Raw genomic sequence first — 22,132 nt, 5'->3', positions numbered from 1 at the left:
GTAAGTGGATGTATCTAATGACCACATGGTTTCAACTGCTAGAGAGTAGAGACTAATGTATCAGTAACACAAAGGTCAAATGACCTCCATGTTAATTAATCTAAGTGCTTAATGTAAACATATTTATTACATGTATTACGAAATCAAAATTGATGCTCTGGCCAAGACTCAAACCAGGGTTCTCTGTGTTACAAGGCAGTGCTTCTCCAACTGAACTAAAGAAAAACTTCCCTAGCTCAACCGCTTATGATTAGCTGGAGACTTGAATCAATTCTAAACAAAGGTCATCTTATCATCTGTGTCCATTAAACTTATGTGTCAAATGTAACAGGAGAGCATGATTTATAGAATAACATCATATTGTCCCCTCAGAGACTCAAACCCAATATTTCTGTTACATGGCAGTGCTTTAACTGAATGAGCTATTAACAAGAGTGTGTCCACAGTACACCCATGCCCCACTTGCACTATCATTTTCTATGTTCAGTGGACCATGAAATTTGGGTAAATACTCTTATTTGGCATTAGAATTAGAAAGATCATATCAAAGGGAACATGTGTACCAAGTTTCAAGTTGATATGACTTTATCAACAAGAGTGCACACGCTGAAGTGTCTCGCCTTCTTTACTAATCATTGATATTATGTTGATAGTCCTAAATATAAAGCTTTATTACAACTCACATAAACTTAATATTAACCAAGATAACTAAACATTGACCAATGAACCATGAAAATGAGGTCAAGGTCAGATGAACAATGCTAGGCAGACATGTAAAGCTAACAATTCTTCCATACAACAAATAAAGTTGACCTATTGCTTAATAGTTTAAGAAAAACAGACCAAAACACAAAAATTTAATACATGTACTGAACAAATTACAATGAAAATGAGGTCACAATTCAAATAAAACCTGTGCAACTGACATCAAGATCATAAAATATTTCCATACACCAAATATAGTTGACCTATGGCATATAGTATTAGATAAAAAGATAAAAACTCAAAAACTTAACTTTGACTACTGAACCATGAAAATAAGGTCAAGGTCAAATGACATCTGCCCCCTAGACATGTACACCTTACAATCATTCCATACACCGAATATACTAGACCTATTGCTTATAGTATTCGAGATATGGACTTGACCACCAAAACTTAACCTTGTTCACTGATCCATGAAATGAGGTCAAGGTCAAGTGAAAACTGTCTGACAGGCATGAGGACCTTGCAAGGTACGCACATACCAAATATAGTTATCCTATTACTTATAATAAGAGAGAATTTAACATTACAAAAAATCTGAACTTTTTTCCAAGTGGTCACTTAACCATGAAAATGAGGTCAAGGACATTGGACATGTGACTGATGGAAACTTCATAACATGACACATCTATATACAAAGTATGAAGCATCCAGGTCTTCTACCTTCTAAAATATAAAGCTTTTAAGAAGTTAGCTAACACCACCGCCGCCGCCGCCAGATCACTATCCCTATGTCGAGCTTTCTGCAACAAAAGTTGCAGGCTAGACAAAAACTACCTTGACCAAAAGCTTTAACCTGAAGCGGGACAGATGAACGAACAGACTCACAGACCAAAAAACATTATGCCCCTCTACTATCGTAGGTGGGCATAAAAAAGTATTTTCCAGGCTCAATTGCATATGGCTGGTAAGGTAACTACTACATGTACAAAGGGAAGCAATCCTGTAAAACTTCTACTACCTCAAGAATATCATATAATTATGACTCTTACAACACATTCCCAAAAACAACTTGTTAATAGCATATATATGTATATATGTAATGTACTGTGGAAATTTGATTTAATATGAGAATATGATTGACACTCACTACTCATGACTGGAGGAAAATATTTAATGATATTCAAAGATCATATCTATAATAAATGCAGACTATGATATTGTTGACCCAAACTAATAATTTCCTTTTAATTAAGCATAAAAAAGAAAGAGTTTCAAAAAATATTTGACTAGAGAACAATCACATCAACCAACACATAAGTTAAAACAAATTGGTCCTCAGAATTTCTACGAGTCTTCTTCATCCTAACTTGTAACTTAAAACTTACAACAAAATTGTTCTGTGCCAAAGCGCCTGAAATCATATAAAAACATTGTTTTGGGGTTGTTGTTTTTTTGTTATTATTATTTTCTGATTTTAATGGGGTGGACTCTCTGGAAAGACTCGTTCATCTGTTAGAACATTGTCATATTGAGTTATCTCCTCTTTATCCAACTCCATCTGATATTCAAAGTGAGATAACTCTATTTTTATTTCTGTCAAAAGAAACAAACTCATGGTTTTTTTCTGAAAAATTTATTATGCAGTTAAATGTAAATATATAAACAAAAATTAAATATGACAAAGATATATTTTTTACATCATTTGAAATATACACATTTAATGTTCAAAACATATCAGCACTGATATACAGTTATGTATGTGAAAAATATATTTCCCCTCTTTCTTAATATAAACATAATAAATGCATATTTGCACATAAACAACTCTCATTTCTTAAAGACCTTTCACGTTTTAAATACAAAAATAATCTCAAAAGAGAATGTTAAACTTTGGACAAGAGCAATCACATTTTTGACATTATTAAGGGGGCAGACCTTGGTTCAGGGAGATAACTCTTTAAATCAGTTAAGCGTTTGTAAAAGTCAAGTTCATCAATGTAATTTAAGCATTTACCTGAAACAGATTGAAAATAATCTATGTAACCTAGAAGCTTAGAATATGTTTTTGAAAATAGTTGACACAAACGTACTGATGATTTTAAGAGTTATTTCCCTTAACCTAGGTCTACCACCTTAAATTATGATGCAAATATTTGCTAACTTATATAAGTTCTAATGATTTCAACATTATCTCTAGGACAATATACCTAAACTTTAACCTTTACCAATGTATCACTTTAAGTGTCCAAAAAAAAATTAATTTATCAATTGAAAAAAAAAATTTATGATTCAAAAAATTCAATTTTCTAATCTATACATAATAGTGAAGCATAGGAACATGAACAAATTCAAAACTGTTTTCAAATAACAATAAATATGAATTTTTTTACCTTGAAAAAAATTTCAGAAAGCTGACCAAAAAGTGGAACTTACTTTGGATCTAATTAAGATAATCAGCAAAGTCTGACTCCACCCAATTGACAAACTATATATATATATCAATTATCTGACTCTGACCACTTGACAAAACATTTCAATCTATCATCAACCAAATTCTGCGAAATACTTAATATTTTGGCAATTTACACAATATATAAGCATTATCATATCTATTATGCAAAATAAACTAATCTAAATTATTTAAAACAATCAGGATTTCATATAACATATGCAAAATTTCTTGAAAAATGAATGAAATAATAAAATATATAACCTGGATTTCAAGTTTTGTATCAAGAGTGTTTCCCCTTAGTACAGTGGTTCAATAAATCCTTCAATAAGATCAATTACGATCAACCAAAAAAGTTGTGATTTAAATTCTTTTCTGACTTAGAATGTTTTACAATTACATTTTGTTTTGAACTATACAAATTAAATGAGAAATAATTTAAAGCAAATAAACATTAAATAGACATAATTTGATGATATTTCTATAATTAGAACATCCATTATGAAAACGACCTAAATAAATATATTCCAAATTATGGACAATGTTAGAACTTAACTAAATGTCCCTTGCTATCTTACATAGCAGTTAAAAGAATTTTATTGTATTATTCAATTAAATACCTTTACTGAGGAGCAAGATTAATTGCATTCGGGTCAGAAAGGTGAAGAAAACTAAAAAAATATATTTCCATGTCAAAAGAGACATCCAATTTGATGAAAATATATCGTGATGATGTCAAAATTCAAAAGTTTTTCAATTTAAATCTTCAACAATAAGATTTCTAACGAAATTTTCACAGTCTGATGAGGATTGCCTTATTGATGTAGTGAGATATTTAAATTGACTGGTAAACAGTATAATTCATACGAAATTTCAAATACAAACATTATAAGTATATATAATAGAGTATTTTAAAAATATTAGTTTAGCAAACATTCGTAGGTGGTTTGACATAGAGATGGTATACTTGAATAAACAAAGGCCTAACAGTGTGTACACGTAGCTTTACGATCGTGATCTATTTTTATCTAGAATTTTTGTATGAATTAATTGTGTACGCTGTTTACACATGGTGATTTCATGCTAGTCAATATAATAAATTGCTATGCTATTGAATATAATTAGTGAAAAATTCACTGAAGTAAAGAATTCATTGAAGTGAAGAGTGGATAGGGTTTGAGTCATTATTTATGGCAGACATGAATTAGAAATGATATAATAAATTATAACTTGTTTTTCCTATCTTTATTTGCTATGAATCTTTATTAAAAGACTTTTCTTCACAAAACATCTACATCAAATGAGAAAGTATGGGTTAAAATAGTACATATGATATGAGAAATACGAGATCTTTTCCCATAAATTAGACATAATTTTCTTGATAATGAAATGGCCTAATTCTTCTGGTGAATGAATCAATACAAAAGGTATGAATAATTGAAACATCCATCAAACTTGGGAATTTTAAAAAAGAAAATAACATCTCATTCTTTACATGTCAAAGAGACTTTTATCATGAACAATCTATCTAAATGAACTTTAAAGTTATTTCTTAACATGTTGAAAATCTAGTTTTAAAGGAAAAATATGTTCGCTTAATTAACCACTACATTTCTTTATTGCAATATACAACAAACTGTGACATGCAAATTGATTAGCCAAAACTACTTCCAATTAAATTCAAACCTTATCATCTAAATGGATGTACAAAATTAGTGGGTTGTTTCCCTTTGGTCAAAATGTAATTTTATAGTTATCTCCCTTTTTCACAAATGGCTTCAAAATTCAAGATAGATACAAATAAGAGCACAAAAAGATTTTTTACAGAACTATAATAAATAACTGTACTCTCAACAGCCAGATTATTCAAATGCAAAATGGGTTTATTTTAAACACATAATGACAATTCATAGAAAATGTCAAAAAATACAATTTTATGTTTTTATTCAATTTGTTATCAAGAACACAAGATTCTATTGCAGTTCAGTACTGAATGAAGTAGGATTTTTTGGTGGTAAGGTATAGACAACTCTTTCATGAAAGATGCCATTGTTCGAGTATTATTTGCTAGCCATCCCTCCAAATTTATTAGTTTGTGAATTATTAGTCTTCTGGTTCTGTTCTAGCTCTGACAACTGGCACTGACTCTGCAAACAAGGTCATTAGGTCAAAGGTCATGTTGAAATATAAATTCATGATTTTTGTTCTTAAATTTGTGTCAATATTGACTTCCAACATAAAAGAAAGTAAGAAACTTTATAAACTTTTCCAGGTGTTCAAAATACAAAGGACTTAAATAACAAAACTAAAATCTTTAAATCTTTTATTTAATTATTTCTTGGAAAAATCATAATTTAAACTGTACATAAATGAATTGAATATATGCTATAAGGCATCAATTTTCACAATTTTTCTCAAGCTTTACTCATGCATGTAAATTTTGCAAATAATTTGGAAACAATACATGAATACCTTAGAAATATTTAGTGTCTGTTAGTTTTTTTTTAAATTGCTAACCTACATCTTTTGGTAATCTACTATCAAATAAATATTTTTACCAAGAAAGTACATAATCATAAAGAAGTATCACTTTTCCAAGAAATGTTTTTAAAGGTGCAGATTTAATTTGAATATAGTATATTTGTTTTAGTTTGAAGACGTAAGCATTGAGACAAAAACATAAATATAATAATTGTTAAGTCTTTTTATTTTATTACGAACAAATAATTTTCACAGTGAACATGTTAAGTGTCATATTATTACTTCTTTTTATCTAACACAGCTATCTCCCTTTTGCAAGAGTTTTCTCCCCTTTCACTACCATTTATCACACTAGGCACATTCTGGTAATAATTTTCTATTTTCATAAATGATAAACTTAATTGTTGCTCTAATCAACTCAGTTAAAAGTTCTTTTGTAGTCTGTCTAAACATTACTTGCTAAGACCAGAAACAAGATACTTTGGAATGCCTTACAAGTATTACTTGCAATTGGCAATCATAAACTTTTTTATTAAGATCATTGCCCTTGCATTTGTTCAAGTGTGGAGAAAAACTTAGCAATTCAACATTTCTAAACAAGGGAAATAAGTCTTACCAATGGGAGATAACCCATGCTAGACATAATTAAAAAATACAGATTTACAACACCATAACCACATATGACACAATAAATATAAAATTAAAATTGACAAGCATGCTTTACTAATAATGAAATTATTTTAAAATTATACATTGATTGCACTTAGAATTACATGTCATGCAGTGAAATGTATGTAGCTCTAAAATCTAATTTAATACAATCTAAACTGTTTTTTTTTTCATTTTGATATATGAAACACTACAGAAATTCACGGTAAAAAATAGTTCTTCCAATTCTGAGAAAAGGGAGATGTAAGGTATTTCAGAGAGACGTACAGCAACTCAAAAATACATAAATTTTCCCTTAAACATCTAGAGGTCAAAAACAGGTCTTGATTTTAACATCAACAGAATTCATATACTTTTAAGAAAGTTTAGATAAGCACATGCAGAAAAATGTGTCGCCTACAATGATTACCGAAACTAATTTATGCACTTTAAATGAAGACGTGGATCCATGTAAAGTAAATCTAAACTTTTAAACAAGGTTTAAGTATCAGATTTACTTTATTTTGGTCGTTAAAAAGCATTTATCTACCACACTAATTTGAAGTTTATTTTGTAATTTTAAACTTTTTTTAACAATTTTATTCATTTCAAAGTTTCTCTCATCATGTACATTATTAATTTAATGACTGCCTGCTCATATTTGGATATAAAAGGATTACTAACTTTTTCAACACCCCCACATTAATATGTGATCCTGGAACACCCAAATAAATAGAAACCATTTAGAAAAATGAACCTCTAAAGGTATAAAATTAACGCCCTTCAAATTACGCCTTCTTTCGTAGCTAAAATGACGCGGTCTTGCTTCATTACCTAGCTTGAGCACATGGTCTTTACATGTACATACAACCTACAATAAATTTTCTAAAGGAATTCTAATTGATTATAAATAATAAAGTGCATAGCCTTGGTTCAAAAGCACCTTAACAAACAAAATTCTACCTTCATAAAATAATTTTAAACAATTTTCAACAAATTTTTTTCTTAATTTTTTTTTTTTTTTTGGGGGGGGGGGGGGTTTATATTGTAGTATTGATAATTAAGTGATTCAATACCAATTTTCAAAATATGTTCCTTAATGTACTTTAAGTTGGTCAAAAATTTAAAGAGGAAAAGGGTTGAGTTATTGCTGGGTCTGATGCATGACCCCACATCTCCTTTTTTCAAGTGTTTTAACTCCCCTGTAAAATTTTCTATAAACAATTTAAGATGAGCAACATTCACTGCACTGCATGATCTAGAAATGAGATGGAAAATACAGTCAGATCTGAAAAAAGGCAAAGATACCAAATTTTATAAAATAGTTTAAAACAATTTTCTTTTAGTCTCCAATTGTCAACTCCTTAAATTTCTAAAACTGAATTTTTATTATTTTTTCATTGATACTAATTTTCACAGATTTGTGTGTAATAATACTTGTATAAGTGAACCACAAATAAAGTTTGTTACAAAGTAAAAAAATATTAATAAATTTGCAATTTTTTTAAAAAATTGACCAGAATCCAAGAAAATTAGTACTTTTGAAAAGAAGTTATTAATAAATCAACAGTAATTATATTATGTCTGGTAAGACAGATTTTCAGAAAATTTCACTTTTTGCTTAATCTGACGATTGTATTTTCTGTGACATAATTGACATAAAAAAAAATGCAAATGCTTACAAAAAATATTATATATATATATATTTATAAACATGCAAACAACATATATTTTCCCTACCTAAAGCCTATACAGCTCTGTAATCATAAACAGCACTAAATTATCACATAAGCAAAATACAATTCAGTTTTCAAGCTCTTGCTTAATTTAAAGTACACAACATTACAATGTACAAGCACTAGGATCTATTATATAAGGGGGAAAATACACTTCAGCTAGCTTGGGAGAATTTCACTTTTTCCACTGATAATTTTTTGATATTCCACTAATGGAGTGGCCATGTAAACTTTTAGATGACTCCCAAGTATATCTTCTTGAATAGAAATATTATTTTGTATCAAAAGATTCTGAAATGCCACTTTTTAGAAGATATAATTTTAATTTATGTTCCAGTATTTAACAGGGCAACTATTGACTCGAAATGAGCTTGCTTCACATGGCGGACGGAACAGTCTTCCACCTGAGCTATAGTGTATAGTATGATTCCTGTTGCAAAAAAAAATTAATCAGGGGATATTTTTTTCTCTATTTGAACATTGACACTTACATACTAGAAGATTATTTTTTGAAAAATTAGGAATAAATCCTAGAACATTAAAATTTGCAACAAAAATCATATTTGTTTTACATTTGGTCACAATTATATTTAAAGATATAAATCACATTCTTCTAGCTTCTTTCACAGCTTCCAAAAAAAAACAAATTCCGATGCATGCAGTCTGAGGCTCTATCGAACAAGCAGCGAAGTCTGATAGTTTTTTTTTTTATTACGGATCATATCTTGTTAAGTCTTTTAATTTCTCATGCCATACATGGGTATTTGTACTACAAACATGCTACGAATTAAAACACATGTAATGAGTATATCTGTTCTTGTTAGAATCTATTATGCATGTCAGCACTAATACATGCATATATTCAAGGTCATTGATTATAGCATTGACTTAAAAGTTGCTATTTTGCTCAGGAAATGCGGAAGGAAATGCATTATGGGGGAATGGCAAAGTACCTTACTTATTTAGTATTGAACACATAAAAACTTACTAACAAGTAAGTTTTTGTGTAGTCGTGTAACTATATATCACATACTCAAAGTCAGTTCCGTCTAAGTCAATCATTTGTAAAGAATGAGCTGGAGAGACAACTAAATTGGCGACTTTTAAGGACTGATACATTTATCACTAAACATTCAACCATATGGACCTGCATCTGTAGACTTAAGGTTAGCTATAATTTGTCTCTTATATTTTACCAAGAAATCCCCTTTATAATTCATAGTATACAGTACTTTTTTTTCTTAGCCTTCCTATTGCTTGAAAGTGAAGTTTTCCTACAAATCACAGGCCAATAACATGCTTGACGAGAACAATCATTGGGTCTTTTTTTGAGATACCCCTAATCATAAGGACATTTGGTTAGTGACCATATTTTAGGTACATGTGCATTTACATGACCTTGGCTCTAGGTTGTATAAACATGATTCAAGATATATACAGTGCTCAAAACACCAATTTCAGGATTTTGATTGGTTGATTTCTGAGTCCGAGCACAACATAAATTGTACTCGAAATGTTTATCATCAAAAGGACCTATAATCACTGTTTTTGTATGTCATAAACATTTCCAAAGTATACAGATTTATAAACAGGTTAGGCCATAAAAAATAATAGGTTTGTTTGCCCAAACGCTACCTACCCAGAAAAAAGCTGCCTACTCAAATTCTTTTATTGTCCTGATTTGAAGAAGTTTTTTTTTAATCAAATAGGCATGAAGACTAATAAACATCTGATACTTCAATTTCTTTTTTTGAAAAAAAAAAAAAAAAAGAAAATGCCTATACCTACCTACCCACTGTCTCAACCTTTGGGTAGGGTTTGGGCAAACCAAAATATTTTTAAGTGTGGCCTTACAATGTATATTGAGGTCACAGATGTCTATAGTTAGCATACAGAACTTTCAGCTACATGTATATGAATGATATAGATTTATATGACATTCCCGAGTACACTTTGTTAATATAAAACAGCTTCAGACTGCATGCACCGTGTTGCTTACGTATATACAATTTTAGGTTCTACGAAAATTTGTTTAAAAGTTATGTTGTAATTTAAACAAAAGCTTAATAACTGAATTGTATATATAAATATTTGCACATACATGAAATAAAGGGGTACATCTTTTACCAGTATTATGACATATAATTGGAAATAACAATTTGGCAAAACCAAGCTCATTTCAACAGATTCTGCTAAGAGGTGCATTTATATTCACCTTTGAAAGTTTTATACGTTAAAATAACCTCTTTTTTTTTATTTTCAAGTTACTTTTTTTTTAAAGGCCGCATGGTTAGCATATAGGTATAATATTTCTGAGTTAATGTGCAGGTAAAGAATTAGAATTATTGTTAAAAGATTTTAATTCCTAACTATAGCAATTTAAAATATGTTAATAATTGTTCATATTTCTAGTAAGGAGAAAATAAGGGTATTTGTCAATGAGACAGTGACCCATCAGCACCAAAAAACTTAAAAGTTATATGTACATATTTTGAAAATAAAATATTAAAAATAAGTGGAAACAGCTAAGTAAAGAAAAATTTTAAAAGCCTTAAAGCCTTAAATCACCCATTTTGCTAAAAATCTGTGAAAGTCACTTGGTTCTTTATGTTACAACATAGCATTACAGATCATGCAGCCTGAAATATGGGTTAGCATGTGCACAGAAGCAAAAGCTTGAACTGTACAACAAAATAGCTTAAAAGTTACAACGAAAAAACCTGTGCTTCTGCTGAGCCAAGGGGGATAGAGCCCTCCTTTTGTTAGAACAATTTGGTTGATTTAAGGAATCACTAAAGCATGACTGTAGCAGGCCCCTTCTTCAGCAGTCAGATTTTTTTTATCTGTATAACACTTAAGAAAAGGAGTTAAATGGACACATACATATATATTGTTTTCTTTTAAATACAAAAGTTTTTTGTATGTGACTGTTCAAGATGTCGGTAAATAGTTCCTATTTGTTTTTTGGCAATCATTACTGTAGAAAGCAGGTCGAGAATAATTAACATTTATATCATGTTTAACTTCAATTCTGAATTCTGGTCTTTCTTATTAATTTTAAAGCTAATACCAAGACTTCTTCAAAAGAAGTTTACTATGGCAAGAAATTAAGCACAAGTCAGTGTTCAAAAACACAGAAAATTTGAAATTTTTTTTCAATTGGGATATTTAATTTGGATATTCCGATAACAAAAGCACAGGTTGTAGGTATTATTTCTAATTTGGCCTCATTTGTATCAAGCTCTTGCTCTCATAAGAAACTGTCCATATCCCAACAATAAATTATAATAGCGATTTTGTGGAAAACTCAAAAAGTTTTTTAAAATATTCTCCATTTTATGTGAAATCCATTGAAGGAAATATTCAACAGAATGAAAATGTATCAATTTTGTAAAATCTTTCAAGAAAAGAAATTAAATGCTGCATGTTTCAAGCTACAAAATCTTTACAAATAATTCAAACATATTTACAATAAAAAAAATTCCATACTTATACGAATAATGAATCACAATTAATTTTTCATTCATCATCAAACATTTAGTCAATCAAAGTCCAAATATATAAACTATGTTTCCACAAAATAAATTGTCAACTATTCCATGCTTCATACAACAAAAAAACATCGAAAAAAAAAGGAAAAAAATAAACTAACTTGAATTAGTATAGTAATGGTGCAGGGTTAAGCGAGAGATGCTATCAATATAACATAAAATTACCCTCTGCTTTCTTTTTTTCCTTTTTTCCCTTTTTCTCTTTTTTGTTCTTTTTATTGCCTCTCATTTTGACAATGACTGGAGTTCCATTATCATTAACAATCACTTGTCCATTTTCCACGCCATTATCGCGTACTTGCTCCAAAATTTTCAGCTTCCTGCTTTCTAGGGAACTTGACGAGGCAGAAGAACTGGCATCGTCATCCTTTTGACCTTTTTTAGTTTTGACAGAGGTCACGATTTTCTCCTCTTTTGGTTCCCTCTTGCTGAAGGTCCAGTTATCTCGGATAACGGCATGTACCACTTCCCCTTTTGAGATGACGGTTCTTTCCTCGTCCGAATCACTGGTTGATGAATCTGACGAGGACCCAGACGTGTAGTCACTCGACCTTGAGACGTAATATTGCTTACCGGGAGCCGATCGTCGAACAACCTGTTGAACCATTTGTGGATTTTGTATGTATCTTTGAGATGGGCGCTCTTCCCTAATGACCTGTGAACTTTGAACGTATCGAGCAGACGGCTGAACTTCTCTGATGACCTGTTGATTTTGAATATATCTAGCAGATGGTTGACTTTGTCTAATGATCTGTTGTCCCCCATTCATCATCACGCCCCTTGAACTGTCAATCACTGTCCTATAACCTCCTTGAACAACTTGAGGCGATACAACACGTCGTTGAGCAACTCTTTGAATCTGTTGGTTAGCTGGTAGAACTCTGGTGACGATTTTTTCCTGTCGATGCCTTGGCATACTGATAAGGCTTGGTTCTGCAGAAATCATGCTTCCATTGGTTGTCAGGGTCTTGACTGGAGCCTGCATATGTCGCATGTGCCTTCTCGAGGGCTCTGTGACCACATACTTGTCTGTCACATCCATAACTTGACCGTTAGTGAGATCCTCCTCCAAATAAACATATCCACCTCCTGGACGTACATATGTTCCTGATCCACTATGACCTCCATGACCTGCAGTTACAACTGAAATAGAAAATAGACATTTGTAATTTAATTTTCGATTTTTTATAAATCCTCAAAAATACATGTATGGCATACAAAAGCCTTAACCTGATATCTAAGAAGTAAAAATTTAAAAAAAATCTGAACTGTGAAATTACAAAACACAAAGTCCCTTATCAAAAGCTCAAACACATCGAAAGAATGGATAATAACTGTCGTATTCCAGCCTGCTATAGCTTTTTTCTTATACAGAAAATTGAGGATTACACCTGGTTTTATAGCTTGCTAAACCTCTCACTTGTATGACTGGAGTATAAAATTCCAATCTATGAAGAGTCTCAATGCCTACATTTTTCAAACAGGGGTTGAGTTCTTGCCTCAAACCATAACCTTTACCTTCATACACAAATATTAAAGAAGGCTTCAAGCTGTGGTTCATTTACAAATGAGACAATTTACTCACCATCAGAACCATATGATATAGCACTAAACAACTATAGGTCACCATATGTTTTTCAACAATGAGCAAATGTAATACCACATAGTTATCAAAGGCCTCTTTTTTGCTCTGTGTGTATTACTGTGTGTTTGTTTAGGCCATAAAAAAGAATAGGTTTGTTTGCCCAAACCCTACCTATCCAGAAAAAAGCTGCCTACTCAAATTCTTCTATTGTCCTGATTTGAAGAAGTTTTTTTTTAATCAGATAGGCACGAAGACTAATAAACACCTGATACTTCAATTTCTCTTTTTGAAAAAAGAAAAGAAAATGCCTACCTACCTACCCACTGTCTCAACCTTTGGGTAGGGTTTGGGCAAACCAAAATATTTTTAATTGTGGCCTTATTGGTTAGAGCAATAGCAGGAGGGTTGAGATCTCACAAAATATGTTTAACCCTGCAGCATTTCAAAGTGGACCTGTATAATGTGCAACCCATGCTTAATTGGGATTAAATCATGGCTTTGTTTCCTAAGAGAAAGATTATAGTAGCAGAGTTAATTAAGTTATAGAAATAGTGAATAATATTGACTATTAGAAATAAAAATTATACATTTAAGGATAGCTTTATAACTTATTTAATATTTATAGAAAATATCAAAAAGTTAGTGATTATATTGAAATGTTTAAAAGTTTATCAGACTGAATCTACTTTTTTACGCAAGACTTGCAGTGAGTTATATAATGTTAAATGAATATTTATAGAGAATTATCAAAATGAATAAAAGATAGATCATTTATAAACCGGTATGAAGTTGACACAAGTGATCTAAATAGCAGGTGCCTTCAGAACTTGTTTACAAATTAAAACTCAAATGTATGCAGCTGGAATTATATAGCTAAATATATATTTCTATGCTTTTGTAAGAATATAAGTAAAAGAGGTTATACAATCCAAGGGCAAGTTCAAATTTCAAATAGAGAAAAATTGTGAACATTCAACAGAGAAATCCAAATTTAAACACCAATTAGGTGTTTAAAGGTGAAAGACGATTAAATATTGATTATACCTACATGTATGTATATAATGTGTATGATATATGTGTGAGTTGTGGCAGTTTAAATTTAAAAACTTTTAAAAAGAGAAGTCTTGCCTAGCAATTTTTATCTATCGAAAAATATAACTGTCAGTAGTACCTGTCCTAAGTCAGGTACCTGTTTAGGGGGTTGTCTTTTTTTTTAAATGTTGTTCATAAGTGTTTCTCAGTTCTCAAGTTTTATATAGATGATCAGACAGTGGGTTTCCCCTTTGAAAAAATTGAATTGTTTTCCACAAGTCATATTTTGGGGCCCTTTAAATAGCTTTCCATTTGATGTGAGCCAAGGCTCCATGTTGAAGACCTTACTTTGACCTACTATGGCTCAAAATCATGTTTTTGATGGAGAGTTAATTGTTTCATTGGCATTCATACAGCATCTTCTTTAATTTCTACATAATGTATTTCACAAGTTCAATGATGGAATCTATTTCTTTTTAGATTTTTAGACAATAGGTGGACAAACTTTAACTTTTGTTTTCAGGGATCTGAAAAATATGTTAACTCTTTTAATGTGTCTTCCTTAGGCTTTTGGCTTATGTTTTGTGTAATGTCACAAGAAAAGCAAGAAAAATTTAGTGTCATAATAGAATTTTGACACACAAAAAACCTGAGATCAATAGAACCACACTTTGATTAATAAATAAAATAAGAATGTGTTCATGAGACACGAAGGGCCCCCATTCTTAAAAATACAGCTTATTAAACAATTTTTCCATATTCCCATTTATAAAGGGACATAACTCCAGACCAGTGAAGAAACACCACTCATATTTGATCTAAATTGTTTGGTGGTATTTTTTTTAGGCATTATGTAGAAGTTTCATTAGATTCAGTGGAGGCAAACAAATGCTTCATCAAGAATTATCATCAGGGAAAAGTAAAAATTAGTTCATATTAGGAGAAAACGATATTACAAACTTCCAAATACAAAATTCAAATTTGAAAGCTTTCAGATATAAACAAGAATGTGTCCTCAGTACACGAATGCCCCACTCGCACTATCATTTTCTATGTTCAGTGGACCGTGAAATTGGGGTAAAATCTCTAATTTGGCATTAAAATTAGAAAGATCATATCATAGGGAACATGTGTACCAAGTTTGAAGTCGATTGGACTTCAACTTCATCAAAAACTACCTCGACCAAAAACTTTAACCTGAAGCGGGACAGATGGACGGATGGACGGACGGACGAACGAACGGACGCACAGACCAGAAAACATAATGCCCCTCTACTATCGTAGGTGGGGCATAAAAATGAGATGTGGTATGATTGCTAATAAGAAGAAACTCTTTACAAAAGACCTAACGACACAAAAATTAACAACCATAGGTCACAGTTTGGCCTTCAGAATTTAGAATTTATTTAGAGGCCTGAAGAACCGCACAACCCTATCAAACATTTTTTATATTCTAATAATCTTACGAAACATTTTCTCATTTGTTGCAAAAGACATTATTTTGGAAAAAATAATTTAGGTTCTGAGATTGTATCAAAATTTTACATTATATAATTTTTTTTATGAATGATCAAACCGTATTTGCAGAATCAGTGTTGACATGCATGAAAAATTTCATAAAGACAAAAAATTGTTAACTTTACAACTTTTAATGTAAATGTAAATATTTAATTTATGCAATCAAGAAATATATGTAAATTTCAAAGCACATTAAAATTTGATATAAAATTTCAAACACTTATTTCAAAACATTCATTCAAATATTTACATTACTTTTTTTTAAATTTTATTTTTTATCTGGAAGTTGAATTAAGTAAATAAATTTTAGCATGTCTATGCCAACTACACAAAAGGTTTTAAGAGCATTGCTAGCATGACCATCAAACCGATCTGTCACTTTTATGAGGCTAGAGGCTGAGCATAAATAAAAATAATAAAATACATAAACATGCAATAAAAGGCTGTTCTCAACCTTGAAATTTGCAGTGAACATTCAGAAAACATTGCATATTAAATTCACGATTGTCACTGGCCACACATAAGGTTCACATATGCCCCACATTTAGTTTAACCTTGTCTGGGAATCTAACAGAATGTTCAGCAAGTTACTTACCGGTACTGCAAGACCATAAAGGCAGTTTTCTCTCAATAGCATATAATTAGATGGGTGAATAGTGTTCGTTTTAGGAGTTTTAACTATGAGTATAGTATCATGACTGCTTATAACAAGTTAATTTTGTTATTTATTTTTGGGGGCTATTTTTAAGAAACAAAGTGTTCCAATTTCAGACAAGGAGCACCATTCTACAAAATTTCCAAATATATTGGTTGGGGTTTAATGTTTAGCGGTAAATGTTAGGATGCTTAAATGTTGACGGGATAGGAATATTATGAAATTATCCCAATTTTGTAAGGTCACCCAGACCTACAATTTACAGTGTGCTAGTCCAAAAGGTATAAATGTAGACATCTTTAAACACATTATTCTCACTCAAAGCAAAACAATCTTTGTTTTTTGCCATGCCCCTATTAGCAGAAAACAGCAAATATAAAATTATAAATCTTTCAGTTGACACAGAAAGGGAACTAAACCAACAACTGCTTGTAGTCCAGGTAAATCAAGATCCCTGACGCCGTTGATTCATTTCCGCATAGAATGTTTGACCGAAGATTGCCATGGAAAATATCATTTTTGGATTTATATTTTTTGGAAACCTTCAAATGATTTACATGATGTAAACATTTAATAAACTGTTCTACACTAAATTGGAAAAAAAACATGTTGTGAAAGGGAGATAAAACACCAAGTTTATTATCTCCCCTTTGGAATGGCATCTGAAATTTAAACCTGAAAACTAAATTTTAAGCTGAAAATAAAGGGTTCATGCACACAAAGCATGATAAAATACATTGTGATGTTATAATGAAATTATACATGTGTTCAATAATTTTAGGTACATTAATTCAAAGCCATCCTCAATTTTGAACTTCACACACAAATCAAAGTTTTGTAATAGAATTTTATTTCCCTTTTCAAAATATTTTACTTCAAACTAGTAATCAAGAAATTAAAAACAAAATGCTTTGAGGATGATTTTGGTAGAGGGACAGACTCCAAAATTTTTAACATTTTTTATTTCACAAGACAACAAAATGAACTTTAGCTGATTAAAATGTTAGGATAATGAAAATCCTATTTTTGAACTGTGTGTGTACTTGCATGTAAAAAATGTTAATAATCATGGAAAAGAGCTACCAATAAATAAAAGTGCAAATTGTAAAATATAATTAGTTAAAAGAAGGATTACCGTGAATACAACAGCAAGCAGGTACTAAGGCAAAGGTCAAGGTCAATCATTCATGGTGTGAAAAAAAGCACGAAAAATTAACACGATAAAATATCTATATTTAATGTGTTAATATAATTAATTGTTATGGGCATAGATAGTGAACTATGCCCAATTTTGTTCAGCAAGAATCTTGTTTCCATTTTATTTTTCGTCTAGACAGAAAAATTGAAGCTTTAATTATCTTATTATTGTTTGCTTTACAATTTATAATTTATAATATATTGCAGACTATGTGGAGAGTTATCTACTCTTTTTTCAGAATCAATTGAATATATATACGAATGCATGGCTTGATACATTAAATATTAAAATACAATATATTACACATAAAATACAATATATTACACAAAGTTCAAAGATACCATCAACAGTAAAATAATATCTGATTCAAGGACCAACACAACTATATTCAAACTTGGTAACAGTGACCTAGTTTCTAGTCAGTAATTGTGTGATAGATGATAAAAGTTAAATCAACTTTTAACAAAACTTCCATCAAAACAATTACAGAACAATAGAAACTTGTTTGAATAATTGCTTCCAAGTTCAAATAGCATATGCTGATCTATCATGAAATTAACTTTCAATGGTATTTTTCAACTAAGTGTATGTGCAATTATACAATATAACGATAAACTGTTAGAGTGCTGAGAAATAGGAAGAAGATATGTTGTTGTGTTAATTTAGAACAATATTATTGATTACAAAAAACAAAAACATTTTTAGTGCAATATTTATCAAACAATACATAAATAGTAAAAGTTGACCAACGGTCACCAAACAATAAACAACAGCAACACTTGACTGTAGGTCAATTAGCCAGCAACATAACAACATAATAATGAAATACAACTTTAAGTTATATTGTCTGTATGAATAGACAAGCTCTAAATGGTCCAGCTCAGATCAGTTCATATTAGGATTACACCAACCCCCTTTTTGCTCCTTCTTTTTAAAAGTTACATGGTCCCAAGCTTACATGTACTCAGTTGACATAGCACAGAGTGTCTCATCCTCATCTTATTTTTACAGAGACAATGATTAATTTCATATACAGCCTTACCTTCGGGCACTTCATCCGAAAATGACACATTTCGCTCCATAATTCCAATAATAAAATTATTTCCACTTAAACAATTACATTTGCAATTTGTTTTATAAACCTTCAAATAAATTCACTTCATTATCTGGAAAATATTTAAGAATGTTTTTATTATCCAGGATGGAACTTAAAATTTTAAATCATCATTGGCCTGTCAGAATTTTATTTTTCCAATCAAAGATTTTAATGTAGGCTATTTTCTGTAGCTATGTATAGCAATTGTAAAATCAATCAACCATTTAATTACCTTGCAGTGGGTGGATTAAATGATGCAGTCATTTTCTCTAATTTAATGTTCATAAATTGATGTTAAAATCATTTAAAACAATAAAATTTTCATTGGTATATAATATTTAGGAGGCTGAAAATGAGGGATTTTCTTTATTACCAAGATCTGCCAGTGTCTTTCTATCAAATTACTGGTTAGTAATCTCAGGCACAACTTTTCAATATTTTGGTTTTCAATGTCACCATCATCATGTTCATTAAATTATTGATTTGGCCTTTTACCATGAACAAGAATAGATATTGAGTTTTTGAGACACTTTGTATGTTTGGTGTACTAGAACTATATGTCTAAAATTTATATCTTTGGCCTTCATTTCCAAAATAAGGGATCCTTCAGGGAGGCTTTGTTACAAAGATACAATTATCTGCCCTTCTCTTGATGTCCCACAAAATAACAATTTAATCACTTTAAACAGGGTTTATATTTGGTTGTGCTTCGAAACACACCTTATCGCTATTTGTCCTCCATTACTGGATATCACACAGGTGTTTTGCCGTAAAAATTTTAAGTCATAAAACAAAATATCTGATGCCATAATGGAAAAGTGCTTGTTGTATGCGTCAAAAGTTCAAGCGGCCGGGTCAGCCGGGATAAGTGATAAGGCATATATGTACTGTAGATGCATTAGACATTGTGAGATACCAATTACACATAGTCCAACTCTGAATTGATATGTTTATTGACAAACACATTTACTATAGGCTTAATTGATCTTAAAAGATGGAGGCAAAACCACAAAATAAAATATCCACTGAAATACAATTTTTCCATAGTCAATACATAAAAATGAATGAATCCAGTCTTACATAAAGAGTTCATCATGGAATGATTGATTGTTGGTGTAATCATGCCACTTTTAAGGGCCACTCAGGGCTATTTCATGGCAGCCAGCTTTTATTAGTGAAGGAAGACGAAGCGCCAGGAAAAAAATGCTGACCTTTGATAAGAAAACTGACAATTGTAGTCATTATAGATTGAAGTCAAGTGCACCCACACAAGAGGGGTTTGAACTCACAACATCAGTGTTCACTTGCTAGTGATAACAGCAGTAGAATTACTTGGATCATTTGGCCACCTAGACCCAGAGTAATCAATAGATTTTAGCTTAGGATCTGAAAAGTGATGACATGGCGTTCAAATGTTTAAATAAAGGTCTAGGTTCGTTTGAATTTTCCAAGGGAAAGGCCCTTCTTTAAGAAGTCAATGGACTTGTTTAAAGGATGGATTGTTCAAGGTTAAGACTTAACCAGAAGTTCCCTCAATATCAACTGTCCTGCAAATCATGAAAGCCTCAAAATATTGACTATAAACAGTGATATTGTTTGCCTTCAATTAGTGGAGAACAAAGGCTTTTTCCCCTGGGGAAGAATCCCAATCTGAAAAAAAATGGCTTAAAATTATTCCCAAAAAGACAACTTTTTTCCCAAACTGCAGTCTCAGTAGTAATTAATTGTGCATGAATCCAAACTGAAAAACACTCATTTAAACATTTTTCATGCTGAAAATGACTATATGTGCACATTTGAGGGTCTATTTATGTATCATCACTGACAAAATGGGGTCTTATTTTAAAGCAGGGTTTGACTCTTGAAAATGGGTCTGTAAATTGAAGTTTCAGTCAAACTCATGATTTATTTTAAATTTCCCAATTTGATGAAAATGACGCATATTTTCCCAATAAAAAAGGGTAGAGGTAGTTTTGAAAAAAGCCAACAATATCACTGATCAAAGGGAAAACATTGAGATCACCCCCCCCCCCCCCCCCCCCCCCCCCCCCCAGGTTTTGGTAGGATTCGTGTTGCTTAATCTTTATTTTTCTATGATATGTTTTGTGTATTTTTGTTTGTCTGTTTGTCTTTATTATTTTTTTGCCATGGTGATGTCAGTTTATTTCTAATTTATGAGTTTGAATGACTCTCTGGTATCTTTCAATAATTGAACTGTTTGTATTTTCATTTCTATTATCCATCCATCTAGCTCACAGTTCTGGAGTTGGGAGTTAAGGAATCCAGGGATAGGGTACATGTACAGTACACATGTATCGAGGGATAGGGTATGTGTATGGAAGGACAGCGTTATTCTGGGAATTTTCAGCACCAATTTTCATCTGGGAACGAAGAGGAAAAGGAGAGCTGGACGAATGGGAAATCAGAGACCTTTATGTCCACCCAAACCTTCTAAGATGAGAAGGTAATTGCTATTGTATATATCGATCATCTTGGAAAATGCCCCCTGACTTAAATTCTAATTACAGCACTGTTGAGCATCTTTTAATTATGATTTGCTTCATGCAATTCAATATTCATATGACAGGACTTGTTTGTACTGTTGCAGAAATGTTCTTGAATAGCAGAAGTGCACGAGTTTTGCAAAATTCATGTCATCTGCCAATTCTACAGGGAGATAACTCATTTTTCACTTTCCAGCAAAAAATATTAGAATATTAGAATATTATTCTACCATGTTGAACCAAACTGTCCCTTACACATTTTTCATTCAAATGAATATTAATATTGTTTCAAACAGAAGAATGAAACTAAATTCTGCAAATGTCTTCTCAAAGTAATGACTCAATCCCCCCTTTTTAACATACTCAACAAATGTAGGTTTTAAAAGTAACCTTATACAAAGGTGGTATTTCAGTGCAGAACAACTTGTTATGAAATTGTATAGATTCAAAGGTCAAAGAACCAGACATTTTGTATATCAGTTACATGAAAACTAATGAAGCTTGAAATGTTTGGTAAAATTGAGGAAGTCATGCATAGACAGAACACAGATACACAAATATTGATTATAAATACAGAAAATAATCTAAACAACTAAACATTTTTCCTTAAATATACACAAAGATCTAGTACCAACCTCTTCTTTCTACGTATCGACGGCCGTCCATATTTTTTCCCAAAAAATTTATAGATGATCTCAATTTTCTAAAATTAACCTTTCAAATATTAAAACCGGTTCTTTTAGCAAACAGAAAAAAATCCATCAACTTAACAGGTAGGTAGATCTATCCATTTAAAAATCTATAATTAGAACTTTCATTGATTGGTTGGTCCCATGCATGAACAGTTATTCTAGTCCAGTTTATGAATCAAAACCTATAGGGTTATGTTAAACCTGTTATGAAATATATACAACAGCATTAGCAAATAGGGCAAACTTGTGTTCAGAGTTCCGTGAAATTTGGACAATTAC

At 31.1% G+C, this 22,132-nt stretch overlaps 1 protein-coding gene across 5 annotated transcripts in view; it reads right to left on the bottom strand.

The window, feature by feature from the left end:
• LOC139482394 (1-phosphatidylinositol 4,5-bisphosphate phosphodiesterase delta-1-like) overlaps positions 1-22,132 on the bottom strand; it is a 113,681-nt gene that overhangs the window by 86,186 nt on the left and 5,363 nt on the right. For 2 of the 5 annotated variants that reach the window (XM_071266287.1, XM_071266283.1), the window contains exon 2: positions 11,739-12,716. The exons of 1 other annotated variant lie outside the window; for it this stretch is intronic. In XM_071266287.1, the coding sequence (XP_071122388.1) occupies positions 11,739-12,716 (978 nt within the window). Of the gene's footprint in view, positions 1-11,738; positions 12,717-18,603; positions 18,737-21,796; positions 22,078-22,132 lie in introns of those variants that run through there. 2 more of the 5 variants (XM_071266286.1, XM_071266284.1) reach the window with 2 other exon arrangements.

Source organism: Mytilus edulis, chromosome 7, assembly GCF_963676685.1.
Source record: "Mytilus edulis chromosome 7, xbMytEdul2.2, whole genome shotgun sequence".
In the NCBI taxonomy this organism is placed as follows: domain Eukaryota; kingdom Metazoa; phylum Mollusca; class Bivalvia; order Mytilida; family Mytilidae; genus Mytilus; species Mytilus edulis.
Note: the sequence above shows the minus strand (reverse complement) of the source record. Positions and strands in the feature narration are given on the sequence as shown.